General features: G+C 42.4%; 1 protein-coding gene across 1 annotated transcript in view; it reads right to left on the bottom strand.

Annotated features, from left to right (window-relative positions):
* Positions 1-260: 260 nt before the first annotated feature.
* slit1a (slit homolog 1a (Drosophila)) overlaps positions 261-15287 on the bottom strand; it is a gene marked incomplete at its 5' end in the record, with an annotated part of 82543 nt that continues 67516 nt past the window's right edge. The window contains 9 exons of the mRNA XM_056270157.1: positions 261-2619; positions 4555-4766; positions 4852-5140; positions 6590-6744; positions 6992-7122; positions 7696-7924; positions 11462-11599; positions 12264-12357; positions 13615-13754. Of these exons, the coding sequence (XP_056126132.1) occupies positions 2381-2619; positions 4555-4766; positions 4852-5140; positions 6590-6744; positions 6992-7122; positions 7696-7924; positions 11462-11599; positions 12264-12357; positions 13615-13754 (1627 nt within the window). The remainder of the gene's footprint in view (positions 2620-4554; positions 4767-4851; positions 5141-6589; positions 6745-6991; positions 7123-7695; positions 7925-11461; positions 11600-12263; positions 12358-13614; positions 13755-15287) is intronic.

Genomic DNA, 15287 nt, shown 5'->3' with positions numbered 1-15287 from the left:
TAAGGAATGTGCAGTGAAATTGGTTCTCAACCGTGTAATTTCATCCAGAAAAAGCAATTTGCTAAACACATGACCTACGTTTATGTATAGTGAATCATTAATAATTCAGTTTTCCTTCTCAAGGTTTGTTTTCCTCCTTTCTCGAAATACGAATGACAAGCAGATCCTCATGTTTGCTTTGATTTACACGTGCCAGGAACCAGATATTTTGCTGCTTGAAGCTCTGGTTGTGGTTGTGATAAAGCAGACATAGACACTGATATAATCACACATTTTAATGAATGAAAAAGGAAGTTCAGTAAACATTTTGGTGGCGCTACTTACATTCGGAGTAACTGCAGTTAGTCAATGTAACTATCAACGTAACATCAGAAGAATAAACAGCAAGAGCTCTTAAATGTTCTATATGCAACAGCGACAGTATCTTTCACAAAGTTTCTGGAGTTCATGATGCAATGGTTGTGATTGGCACAAGGTTAAGCTCAGACCATGACATCTACAGGAAAAGTCGGAAACCCTTTCCAATGATTTGTGTGCACTGAAGCGATCACATCTTTAGCGATGACATTCATCAGCTTTCATTCCCAGTACCTCAATGTACAATAAGAGCAATAAGTATCCACCGTAGAGTAGGAAAACCGGTTAATGTTTGCGTTATGGAAACATCAACCATGTGGTTCAATGAATGTATGGAGAATTGAATTACTTCTCAAATAGTGCCACTTCACTAAAGAAGAGTTAACTAAAATATGACTGCATTTCTCTGAGCAATCGGGGCTGTTGACTTGCTCTTTATTATGAGTACTGGATGGTAATTACACTATTAAAAATGCCTTAATAACCTCTTTTTCCTCTTGGCTGTATTCACAACTCAAAATCAGCTTTCTATCTGGACAGGTCTTAAAATAAATAATTACAAAAATCAAGCACAAAGATATTTTAAATGAATTAAATGTGGTATTCACATGGAAGACAACATTTACAATATAAAAGAAAGAAAAAACCTTCCGAAACAATCAACACTGGCTCATATTACAATAAGGCTAATAGGCTAATTATTATCTATGCTTGTGGCCAGTTTCAAACCACTGTGGCCTGTATAAGCAAGTGAAATAAATGACTGAATAAAACACCAAAAAGTCACCAAATTTCACACTGCTGTTTTGATAATAAAATCCTGAAAACAAATTTATTCTTTAACATATAAAAATACTATACCAAAATGAAATACAAATATATATTAGAATCTGTTAAGCATTTCTGTATAAAGTGAAGGTCTAGGGAAGTTGGGAAAAGGAAATCAAAGCGAAAACAAACACCCACCGAAATTAAATGAAGTAAGCCAAACTGCACTTATTCGCGTTTTTAATTCTAGGACGATGTTCATGGCGATTTGCAAACCTTGGTGAACGCAGAAGCTTGCCGAGGTAATACTGTAGGAGTCGTTACGGCTGCGTCAGCGGATGGGATTCGGTGTGTACAGTGTTGTGGTCATAACCCATAGTCATATTGTACCCCTCAAACAGCTCCAACACTGACCCATATTAAACTGCAGTGGCATGGCGTAGTCGGCAGGGTTTCGATAAGCGATGGTCTATTTTCTGCTCGGCAGTGCTAATATTAACCACAATCCAGACATCACATGACAATGAGCATGCATCTTAGAAAATGGCGTGATGAGATCTATCTAGCGCTTGATTTCAGCTCTCCCTTACATTCGGTCAAGGCTCTGTTTGAGGTAATGGAATGACAAAACACTATGGAATAGATCCTTCTTTCTGACTCGCTCCTCGATCTATTGAAAGTCGAAATATTATAAAGAAGCTCCCGAAGGGTAACTCTACGTTATGGCACCAGGGGTGTCTCTTCATGTTCAGATGGAAGGCTTCTGGGTGGTTTCGGCCCCCATGTCGTTTATTAATGAATGGAAGAGTCCCATAACACACAAAACCATTGGAAATATCTGGTTTGACAGCATGTGGTTCCATGCAAAATCTCCCGCCGTACTTGTGATTCACATGCTCTATCTTACCAGCATGTCGCTGAGGATGTATTTTCCCACACAGGTATATCATACATGTAGTGCATGTTCCTTTCATCACCATTTTGGAGCGTAATCTGCTCAAATACACGTCCAGCACTGCAGAGAGAGTCATCGTTTTCTTCTAATACATGACTAATGTTCTGCTTTAGGCCTGAAACAAGCCTCTGCTTGCCCTTCTGTCAGCAGAGTTGGTGTTATTTGACCCTTTTACGGGTGGAAATGTCAGGTTGTGGTGGGAATATAAAGGTTGTGTGGGGTGGGGCGGGGGTATGTCTATATTTTTCTGTTGTTGTGTTGTTGTGATGGCTCTTTCTGTGGTGTTGTGGTGTTGTGGCTCTACATGCACCCCGCGCAGCCACACTTGACGGTCTTCTCCACCTCCTCGCTGAAGGACGAGCCGTCGCTGCACTCGAAGGTGTGTGTTCTCCTCTTCATGCGTTGGCTGGCGCAGCAGGAGCCGGACTCGCAGACGCCACTGCACTCCACCCACGACACCATGCGTGTGGTCTGACAGATGGAGTAACCCCGCTGGACCTGGTAGAAGTCCCGCACCGGCTCCCCGTGGCACTCGGACTCTACAGCAGAACAAACAGCAAACAAGAGACACTCTTTTAACTCTAAACTCTAACTTTCTAACTCTAGCTTTTTTGATAATTTTCACAAAAGTTTCATGGCCCCCATAATACTTGGTATGAATATGAATAGAATTTTCTTTTCTTTTTTTTTTTACGTAAATTTTTTTAAGAAAAAGCTGAGAAAATCGTGTTCCCCGTGGCACTCGAACTCTACAACAGAACAAACAGCATACAAATGGACATTTAATTTAATATTCAACTATATTATTGATCAGCTGCATTGACACCATTATATGAGAACTGAACTGAGCTGGACGATGACATCACGGTTTTCTCCAGAGCGGCTGTATATATATATATATATATAAATGAACTAAGTTATGTAATTAAGCTATGTAATTGTATATGTTCTCTAATTGACTGTGATCATGATGTGGGTGGAGTAACATACACAGGTTTGCAATCATTAATAAAATGGCTGCTGCTCTCTTGTGCAAGTGTGCAGGCTAAACGCCAGATAATGTCTGAGTTGTAAGTGCTTTAATCCTTCGTCATGTATTACCGGTTACCTAGCTCTAATTGAGATGGCAGTGCCAAAAATAACTTTTGATTACAGCAAAAATGAACCATCACTGAATTTACTTAAGCTGGACTGTGATGCGTAATAGCGCCCCCTATCATATACAGTAAGAGCAAAAACACTGAAAGCCAGAGATTTCCGTCAGTGAAAGAGTTAATAACTGTAAACTGAAGGATCCATCCACAGTGATGGCCGCCACTGCTTTGTGAAGCTTCCGAAACCTTTGCAAATCATTTGTTTCAGAGCATGTATCAAACTGCTAAAGTCATGTGATTTCAGTAAACAAAGTTTTGTCATAACCGTTTCAAAATTCACTGAGGGTTTCAGATCTCTTTAAATTGGTTCATTTATGACGCAAGGCTTCCCCGCGTTGACACGTTGTTCCACCAATGAGTGTTTTGGCTATTATATGGTAGGGGGCGCCGTTACGCATCTTCTAAAGATCTTCATCTGTGTTTTGATCATTGTTTTGAATCCCATCTGAAAGCAGAGGCTTTGTTTTTTCTTTTGTTATATTGATTGTAGAATTGTCAGAGTACCGACTTCGGTACCAAGTCGATACTGAAATTTTAACGTTTAACCGCTCTGAGCGCTGTTGAGTGGAATCATAAACACCTCTGATTGGCCGTTGTTTTCACACGCTCATCGGATTTGTCTGTGATTGGCAACAATGATCAACGCACGGGTGCGTTTGAGAACACACGGAAGTGTTTGAAAGTGTCTTGGAAGTGAAAAAAACAGGAGCGGGAGTGTTTGAAAGCACAAGCAGGAGTCTATCAGCGGACCTGATTCACACGCTACCGTCTGGATCTGTGTAAGCCATGTGATCTCACAGACATATCTGATGCGCGTGAGTGTAAAGGGTAATGAGAGGTGTTTATGAATCCGCTCAACAGCACTCAAGCGTCACATAAAATTTCAGTACCGAAGTCGGTACTTTTTGACAACTCTAATTGATTGTTTACATATTCATACAACAAAATATTATTCTGGCCATGGAAGTTTTAATCAGAAATGCTGTCACTAGCTGGCAACTTAAAAAAATGAAAAAACGCTAGTAGGGAAAGAGTTAATGACATTTGTATAATAAAAAGGAATAGCTAAAAGTCTCTTAATGGCCTGATTGAACAAGCTCTCCATGAAACAAGCCCAACAATTTAATAAAATAGCATGAACCAGCAGGCCTCACCAGTTTGTGTTGTTTCGAGCGCTTTGAAACAGTGAATCGTTTTGAGAAGCAATTGGTTCAATGAATTCAAAGTTTTGGCAAGCTTAGGTAGCTTACTAGCTACCCATGCTTTGTCATCTCATCAGAAACAGAATACTTGACATACGTTGTGCATTAGTTCTCTTACCCTTGTCGCATAACTCTCCGCTGTAGCCCACCTCACAGTGACAGTAGGCATCTCCGGTGTCGGAGATCTGACAGTGACCGTGTTTGCACTGCAGTTTTCTGCATGGGTTGAAGAGTTCTTCCAGCTGGTTACACAGGGCTCCATGAAAACCCTCCTGGCATTCACAACGGTACGACTGCATGTCCATTGGAATACACCTTCCATGGACACACCTGTGCAAAGCCAATGACAGAATTAGAGCATTACGTGTTGCGTGTCAGTCCGATCGGCATATTTCACTTCAAGAATTGGACTGACTTGCTGCCCAGGCAGGGGTTGGCTGAAGGCTGGTCGCAGTGTTGCCCGCTCCACCCAGGCTGGCAGTGGCACACGGGGCCCGTCGCAGTGTTGGGCTGGCAGATGCCGTGCAGGCAGTATATCTTTCGGCAGGGCTCACATCCGGGCACCACACCAGGTTTCATCTGGGTTTTGGTGAAGTCTTGTAGCTCATTATTGATGTAAAGGTTCTGAATGCAACCGTGGAAACTGGAGCCGTTTTGGATCTGCCATACACGAGGAGCTGTGGGGTGGACGCTGACCGGCATGCCTTATTAAGAGAGAGAAAGTGCTGTAAGAGCAGAGTTGGGAAGAAGTAACACACATGCAGCAGAACACTGATGCTAGTTACGGCTAATGCTGTGCGGTAGGGTCCCAGACAGAAACATAGTGTCGGCCCAGATCCGGCCCACATCTGGTTCACGTGGATTCCACCCATGGATTGCCCACTGAAGTTAAGCAGGGTTGAGTCTGGTCAGTACCTGGATGGGAGACCTCCTGGGAAAACTAGGTTGCTGCTGGTAGAGGTGTTAGTGAGACCAGTAGGAGGCGCTGCTCACCATGTGGTCTGTGTGGGTCCTAACGCCCCAGTATAGTGACGGGGACACTATACTGTCAAAGACCACCGTCCTTCGGATGAGATGTTAAACCGAGGTACTGACTCTCTGTGGTCATTAAAAATCCCAAAATGGCCAAATTTGCACAGTGGCCTCTGTCCATCATGGCCTCCTAATCATCCCCATATACACTGATTGGCTTCATCTCCTCTCCACCAGTAAGCTGGTGTGTGGTGGGCATTCTGGCACACTATGGCTGCCGTCGCATCATCCATGTGGAGCTGCACACTGGTGGTGACTGAGGAGATTCCCCCCTTACATGTATAAAGTGCTTCGAGGACACAGAAAAACGCTATATAAATGTAACTAATTATTATTAATTATTATTTTACCAGATGTGGGCCGGATCTGGCCCGACTCCACTGTCTGGGTCAGCACTCTTGGATGGCCTCTCATCCATCAAATATGAGTAGAGTAAAGGTAATGATACACATGGCAACTTTTTGAGCAATGTTGCTGGGCAATCTTGTCGAGCGATTGTTGCTTGGGCACTTTCCCATTGAAAATGGAAAATACATTTCTATCTGGATAATTTAGATCGGTCATGGGCCCTGTCTCATATCTGGTTGCCCGTTGACGGCAACATTGCCCATCAATATTGATCAAAAAGTCGCCCTGTGTATCATCACCTTAACAGTATACCAAGGTTCTTCACATCCGGTCCTGGCGGGTTGCTGTCCAGCAGAGTTTAGCTCCAACCCTGCTCAAACCCACGTACCTATAGATTTCTAGTAATCCTGAAGACCTTGATTAGAGTTGCAACTAAACTCTGCATGACACTTGACCTCCAGAAGCTGGATTGAAGAACCCCAGACAGCAACATAGAGTCTGCCCAGATCCAGCCCACATCTGGTACGTGTGGAATCCATGTGTGGCAGATGTGGGCCGGATCTGGGCCGACACTATGTTGGTGTCTGGGGATACTCAACCACGATCAGGACTAGAACTTTTCAGCTTTTGTTTCACTCTACTTGTGCATCCTAAACATCCAGAGCAATGGAACGGAGAGCATGTGTCATGTCTAGGTGGTGTCATTGGTGATTGACAGTATTGTACAGTCACGATGGCTGTGATGGAGACAGATATCAATGGTGCACTCCTACCTCCCACATATAGTGGAGCTTCTCCCCTCAAGGGCTGCACTTTACCAAAGCTGTCCATGGTTGTTGGGATGCCACCATCTATGGAAAGGTTCACCATCTGGTCAAAGGTCACCAGTTCTACAGTGTGGAACTGACCATCATTGATGGTCTCAGTACTGAGTGTAAAACAAACATGAAAGATTATTGATTCCATATTTAATTTGTGGAAATTTAAAATTACTTTTAGTGACATCAATGGTAAAAAAAAAAAAAAATGGTGCATCTTATTCCATCCTACCTTTTATTCTCAAATAATATTTTTTAAAGCATTATCATGGATTTATCAATATCGTGCACATCTTCATAATTAATAATGTCCCTGCATGCCAACATTCGATTTGAATTTAAAAAACTCTAGCTCACCTGTAGATTGCATGACTTTGTTGGCTGCCAGGGTCATAGCTGACTTTAACATGACCTTCATCAAGCTCCACAGCAATGTGGTCATTGTCTCCATTGTACAGAAGAATGCCATTATCTTCTGCTGTGGACACCTGTAGACAGAACCAAAAAGCTATCATCAAAAGATAAATCTGACGGTAACACTTTATTTTTGATGGTCCCTTTTAAACATTCTGTTGACTATAAGTAGTTTTGGATCTAAATGTCAACTAACTCTCATTAAAATATTATTAGACTGTCTGCTTAATATCTGCTAACTCTTTATTGTGATGCTCCTCCAACAGACATTATACTGACTAGAAGTAACTTTGCAAGTACATCAACCTATTCTAACCCTACCAGTCTACTAATACTCTACTAACACTCAATGAGAGATAGTAGATAGTAGGCAAAGTTACTTATAGTCAACAGAATGTGTTAAAGGGACCATCAAAATAAAGAAAAAACAATCTGACCGCAGCGACCACCTAGTTTGCCTATGCCAAGAAATGGACCTTGTCACTAGACTGGTTACCTGTTATTAAGCACAGCTGCTTACAAAACCTCTTCTTATACACAGCCGCATTTATTAGTTCTGTATACCTGAAGCCATGTGAAAAATGTTATACAATAACACTGACAAATTTCATCCAGTGTTTGTTCAATGGTCGGGCTTGGTTGAATACCTGTAGCGTGATGTTGGCTTGAGGCCAGTTCTTCAGGTCACTCAGTAGCAGGTAGGAGTCTCGGTCCACAAAGTTGACACTGACCAACTTTTCACAGCGTGGTCCACCAAACCCTGCCAGGCACTGGCACAGTGGATGCCCGCCCCGCTCCACACAGGGGGCGTTGTTCTGGCAGTCGGCCAACTCGCAGAGAGAACGCGGAGTAGATGGCACTTCACAAAGCTGTCCACTGCACACAAAATGTTTCAGATCAAATTTGATTGTGATTTTCTCTGTCATGCGTGTTCGTTTGCTGGAGTGAGCATCTATTAGAAGCATGCATGAAACTGCAATTTGCAGATTAATGTGGGACTTTCCTCTCTCAGTGTCTGAATCACATTTGTAGATAATAGCAGAGACACAATCCATTAAATATCTTAAAGATGACAATACACACCATTGGAACCCCACAAGTGGTTATAGGGAGAAGTTGTGGACCCCTGAAGCAGCACAGAAAACATCCACAGTGCCATCACCTAATAATCTTACCTGATAATCAGCAGCACTGCAAACAGCCAGTACACGCTCACTGTAACATAAACCATGACCGAGGACTTAATTCAGCTGCTTGTACCCGCAATCTCGCTCTTTCGGTCACTATCCAAAGATCATGACCATAGGTGAGGGTCAGGAACATTGATTCATTGGTCAATTGAGAGTTTTGCACACATGCTCAGCTGTTCACCACCCATCACTGTTTTCCATGTTCGTAGAGTTAGTTTCGCCAAAATCCGCCAATTGTTCTAGGAACTAAGAGAAGGTTTCTCCGCTGCGAAAGCACCTTATGTTGCTGTCTGGGCCTTCACCATTACAGCCTGGTGCAATCACCTCATTACTGCTGCCAATGCCCTCATCCACCTACCAATCTCATGCTCTGACCGACCCTTACTCGTGAACAAGACCCCGAGATATGTGCGTAAGCTCCTGCACTTGCGGAAGGAACTCACTTCTTACGCAAAGAGGACAACCTACCTCTTTCTGACTGAAGTATTAAAGGGGCATTATGCAGGAATCCCGTTTTTGTCAAACAGCGACCCCTAGAGTTACTGTGGAGTACTTGAATTTAACGTTACTGTCGTAAATACCACTCACACAGAGCGTGACATGGCCTATTACATAGTATACAATAGTACATTGTGTTTAATTTGTCGTTTAATGAGATACAATATATGTTGTTAGTGGTGAGAATTTTCACGTGATTAAATACATAGATTCGACAATTATCCCCATGAACTTTAATGGTCCAGTGGCAGAACTTTTGCCAAGTGTGTCAGAGGTTCTGGGTTCTAATCCGTACTAGTAGTATAGTTTATTTTCCTCATCAAAACCGATTGTTTATTAGTGGTTGTATTTCAAGCAGGGACATGTTTTTTGTGCATTAGGTTTTGTGATTTCACCATAACAAAATATAGAGAGTCTCTCAGTCCCCGCAACGGATTCAGGCGCACGTCCATGTGCAGTCTATGGTGAAGACAGTTCGCGCGTCACAACAGAACACTGTAACTTATCTGCACCACTGATCGCAGAGGCAACGAGCACTTTGATCACTTGATTTCAAAAATAACACATTTCAGATCGACTCTTATTTAACAAACGAACTAAATGAATGCTCTACTAGAGTTACCTGGAGATGTTTTATTTGTTTGTAATGGTACATCCGTGCTGCGAGATGTTTCAATGGGGACATAACACACCCGCAAAATATGCCTATGCTCGTGTCCGACTCCTCGCTCGGTCAGTCTGCCGTTTCCTCTTTCTCTGTTCCTCCGACAATGCTTTCCTAGCTTTCTGCATCTTATATGCCGGCTCAGCCATGACGATAGTGTGACAAACTCCATCCCTCTCTACATTGTTCCTGGATGGGGGTGTGTATGTGTGCAGTGCCGTAAAGGAATATGTTACATCGCGAGAGCTGATATCACGCGATACTTCCTGACACTGAGCACGGCGGCCCGCCGCACCGAAGTTGCAAGTGAGATTTTTCCGCTCACAGGCACCAGGGGGGGTCGAGACGCCCACTTTTCAACCCGAAAGAAGTTATATAACCATTTCAATAACTCTGAAGCTGTTCAGTTAAGCTAAAAGAGCTGCATAGTGTCCCTTTAAGATCCGTTTTGGTCCATTGGATCACAAACAGACGACGAGTGAGACACATATCTGTTTACACCTGGCGTTTTAATCCGTCTCGTTTGTCCACTTTCGACCGCTTCTGTCCTGATTACGTTGAGGGGAGGGTCAATGGGCGGGTCCCTTTGATTCCGTCAAGTTTAAATCCCGTCTGACAAGCGCACTTCCCAATAACACGTCCCGCAATGAATACGCATTAGTTCAGTGGGTGGAGAGTAGGCATCTTTAGTGGCTGTTTGAACACATTCGACCACATGAGCGTTTACACTAAGAAAGCAATCCGGTCGAATGTGTTTTCCACTATCTCTGCAAGTGGTGGAAAGGGGACAAGCTCAAAACGTTTTATACCCTGTTTTATACCCTGGTGATTAAGCGTCATCCACTTCGACCAAAACGCATCTTAATACCATGGTATCATCATATGATACCATGGCCTCAGATATGGAGGTCCAGACTCTCAATGGCTTCACACTTGGCCACAAACTGCCATTGAAGGTCACGGTTAGCAAATGCCACTCCACTCCTCGGCTGTGCCTTGAGATCCTGTCCATAAATTTCACAAACAGCATAGGTGACAAAGGACAGCCTTGGTGGAGTCCAACACCAGCTGAGAACAAGCTTGACTTGTTGCAGAGAATGCGGACACACCTTTAGCACAAGTTGTGTAGAGGTTATGAGTGTGACGTCACCGTCGGCCGGAGTGACTGCGCTTACACACCAAAGTGGCAGCATTTGTTTTCACCGTGAAAAACACACAAAACACATCTAAAACGGGAAAGAGCTTTGAGATTGAGATAGTTGACAAGATATCTGAGGTATATTGGATGATATGATGATATAACACTGATATGAGTGATCACATGGATTTAGACCTATATTATATTTATATAAAGCATTCACAGGCAAATTTGCTTTATGTATTTCCTCGGCTTTGAAATCAGGCTCATATAAATGTCAGGAAACACGATTCCTGCTGCATGTTAATATCCACGATCGCTGGATCTGTGTGAGTTGTAAGGAACACTATATCGAGTCCAACCTTTAGTTTAAACTGATAATCGTTTGTTTTACTGGCGTTTTCTCAGTTTCTGCCACTCAGTCCGGCTGTTCCGGCAGACCTTCAATAAGGACCAGATGAAATGCATAAGTGGAATCCATTCTTCCATAGTTCTCCCAACAAAACACCTCAGTGAACACCAGGACAGCCCAACAACATCCAGGGCTTCTAACATCTCAGGGTGATCTTCAACTAAGTACAACAAGAGGTTTTTGTTTAGTGTTTTCCATATCATAGACAGAGTTTTTAAGTCCGTAGCTGATGCTCTAGGATTCTTCTAGGTCATAACAAAAGCATTTCATCCCACGGAGTTGCACGAGAAATGTGAGGCACTCCAGTGTACAGATCCACGTCAACACACACCATAACACATCCTCAACTCCTTCACTTATCGAGTCAGAAAAATGCAAAAAAATTTGCAAACATAAAACACTGACATTAGTTTCAGTCTTTCAAAAGATGAAGTGTCTTTCTGGATCACTGGTGACGTGGGGTTCATTCCACAGATGTTAAAATGTACAGATAGTGTTGTGTAGAACTGACCTGAAGCCCTTGGGACACACACAGGAGTATCCGTTGACCTCGTCCACACACTGCGCCCCATTCTGACACCTGTGGTCCTGACAGTCATCATAGTTCACACTGCAGTCGTCTCCCACATAACCAGGGGCACATATACACCTGAATCAAACACACGTGCACATGCTAAGCAAACCACTGTACACACACATTATGGAGCATTTTGAAAAGATTTGATTTTTTTTAGTTAAAGAGGAACTATTGTGTCCTTTTCCAAAGTCGTGATGTAGTTTCAGGCTCTCCTAGAACAGGTTTTCCTGCTTGAATGTTGATTATTCTCCTCATATTCTCCATTGTTGCGGCTCCTCTCTTCCCAGTCTGTCAGTAACGCTCTGTTTACTTCCTGTCTCTATGAAGCCCCTCCTTCTGAAAAGCACACTGTGCTCTGATTGGTCAGCCGGAGCAGTGTGTTGTGATTGGTCGAGCGCTTCGAGTGTGTTTGGGAAATGCCCCGCCCCTTTCCATAACCGCCAGTTTAACACACTACTGACTAACTCAAGCAGGCCCCGCCCCTTTATCCTGCGTATGAATTATTATAATGAGGAATATTGTGACGTGTTCGTTCCCGGAAGAAACTCAAGACTACAATGGAGGCGTTTCAGGAGTTCAGAAACACTGACTCTGATATAGAGAATAACTGAAGCTTTTTCATGATCAAACAGCAACATCACACACTAAAGAGAGATGAACATGGAGAAAAGCAGAACAGATCCTCTTTGATTAAAAGGCTGTTACTCATCTACTAGGTTAAAAGAGAAGTGGTTACTTTGGGCCAGAGACTGTGATGAAGCAGGTCGACTGGTGCTTGCAGGGACTGCGAGTAGAAGCGCACATATCCTCCATATCCTCACACATCTCCCCTACACACACACACACACACATCTGTAAGTTTGGTGATATAACAATTTGCTTACAAGAGTTTAAGACAAAAGATGGTAAAATGCTTTGATTTAAAGAAAACACAAATGTATACGTTGAGACAGTAATACTAAGGGCCCCAATATACTCATTTCGAACAAAATCAGGCCAAAACGAAATTCGTTTCTGAACTTTCCGGAAAAAGTTCACTCCGGTTGGTTGAACACCTTCAGACTCCCATTGGTCAGTGTGGTGATGATGTAATAGGTGGGTGTGGCTCTGAGGCTCCGCCTTCTTTGAGCTGTAAATCTCCATTTCTTCTGTTCAGACGCGAGTAAAAGCACGAACACACTGGAGAGCCGCTTTATAGCAGAAACTGAAGCTGTGATTCGAACTGAAAGAGACTCTGACACTGTTTGTCATGTTTAATACTGTAAAGCTGCTGCTTTAAATCTATCTATTGTATAAAGTGCTGCATGAATAAAACGTGACGTGACTGTAGATCTGAATCTCAGAGTCAAGTCAAGTCATCTTCATATAGCGCTTTTAACAATGTAGATTGTTTCAAAGCAGCTTTACAGAGATAAACTTAATACAATTTACGGTCGGTAACAGATTGTTTTGGCTTTATAGCGATTTTTGAATAATGTTATTTCCAAGTTAGTTTTGATTAATTCACTTCCAGCAAAATGATCATTTGTTATTACATTAGGGGCCACTAAGACGACGGCGTTCTCTCTAAACAGACTTTAAACGCGAACCTGTGACCTGATGGCGTTCACATGCGCATTAAAAATTGATTCTATAGTTAAATTCGTTTGAATATGTGCGCGCAGGTTTGTAATTTCCCTACAAACCATGCCTAAACAAACTACTTGTCTTACCTATAAATTTGATGCTGGAGCAAACATCTCCACATCACTATGATCAGATGCTTTCTGAACCGCTGTTTTCTTATTGTTATTGTGTGTTTATTCTGTTATTGAGAGGAAAGAGAAGCTCATATTTACATATTCATCTAAATGTGGGCGGAGTCAGGATGTTCGCTAACAGAATTGTGGGCGGAGTCAGGATGTTCATTAACAGAATTGTGGGCGGAGTCAGGATGTTTTCTAACAGAAATGTGGGCGGAGTCAGGATGTTCCCTAACAGAAATGTGGGCGTAGTCAGGATGTTCTCTAACAGTTTATCACTGCAAAGGTATTTCAAACTTTCTTTGTACCCCTTCGCAGTGAATATATTGGGGCCTTATCATGTACCTGTGTAAAAAGGGGCACATAAACATGTGTAATTGTTGATCCCGTCTACGCAGGTCGCTCCGTTCTGACAGTCGTTATCTTTACACTCGTCAGTGTCGGTGTCACACGCGGGACCTTCAAAGCCTGCAGCACATGAACAGCTGAGAAAACACAGATGCATTGCTTTAAATGGGGATCAAGCTTTCTAAGCACTGTGGGAATGAAACACTGAATTTCATTAAGAAGTCCTCGTCATATTTCAAATATAAGACATCACATCACAGTATGTTTTTGCAGCTTATTTTAGAAGCTAGAGGTGAAAAAGAGTCAATTCCTCGAGTGTGAAGAGCCCTAGAGTCGAGCTCGATCCTACAGTATAATCGACTCTCGTTGTTGTTGACACTCTTGCTGTGTCTGAAATCTCTCACATGTTCACTCACTATATAGTGCACAGCAATTGAGTGCACTATATCAGCATGGAGTCAATGAAAGGACGTAGGGAATTCGCCTTTGGCTAAGCCCCGCCCCCCTTAGTTACTGTTGCTACGTCCGACAAACAAACTTCATCTGGGCTCTGGTTTGGTATCAACATGGCTTATGCTGTGACAGCTCTTCATGCTGAAATTTTATCAAACTTTTATAAAGCAGCAAATAAAGTGTCCGACAGAAGTAGGCTAAAGGGGCTGCAATATAACATGAGACGCCTGTGTTAAAGTCAATGGAGCGCTGTGAAAAAGTGTCGGACCTCTGTGGGAGCTCGTTCTTGGCTGTGCTGTGATTGGTCAATCTACATTCAAGGGTGTCGTTTAGCCAAAGGCGAATTCGGACCCTGACATACTACACCATGCGTTACATACATTTATCCTACTTAAATAAATAACATTCAGTAACCATAGATTGTAATTATAAATACCTCCATGCCGGCTTTGTCATTTTTTTAATGTAACATTAATGCTATAAATACTAATTTGGTTTAGGGTTCGAGTTAGTTGAATAAGTTGACATGTTGTTGCGAAGGTAGAAAGTCTGTTTGGAGCATCAAAATAAAGAGTTATCAGATATTAAGCACAGTCTACTAATACTCTAATGAGAGTTAGTTAGTTATAGTTAGTAGAATGTCTAAGGTGGATTATTGAAATAAAGTGTTACCCAACTGGGTAAACATGGGTTACTCGTCATATCACGGTAATGGCATTGTTAAATTGGACTAATTCGGAAAGTCACGCTAAAAGGCTAAAATTTAAAGTCCCCCTGTAGTCAATAATTTTATCTCTTAAAACTCATCTTTGATCCCTAAGATTACATATTAAAGCATTTTTTTCCTTGAAAATGTCTTCATGCCTTAAAATATCTTGAATGTAACTCGACACCCTTGCCTCATTTAGTATGCGTGGTTCTATGAATATGCAAATGAGCCCCGCCTCCACTCACTCACTCAGCTCAGAGATCCACTGGTTGACGATCACACGTTGATCTGATTGGTTACAAGGTCGTTTGTGACGTCAGAAACACCAGCGATTTCAAACCGTGTTTTTGAGACTGTCTTTGGTTCACTGCAGTTTTAAGGAGGAAATACTCAGCAATGCTGTCGACTTATGAACTTACACATGGTGTGTCTTAAAGCAGATTAAAAACACCACATAGACACATAAACAACATTAAAAGCTGGATTTTAACCACAGGGGGACTTTAAA

Source organism: Rhinichthys klamathensis, unplaced genomic scaffold (assembly GCF_029890125.1).
Source record: "Rhinichthys klamathensis goyatoka isolate OS25496 unplaced genomic scaffold, OSU_Roscu_1.1 h1tg000298l_1, whole genome shotgun sequence".
NCBI lineage: Eukaryota > Metazoa > Chordata > Actinopteri > Cypriniformes > Leuciscidae > Rhinichthys > Rhinichthys klamathensis.
This window is presented reverse-complemented; position numbering and strand designations above follow the sequence as displayed.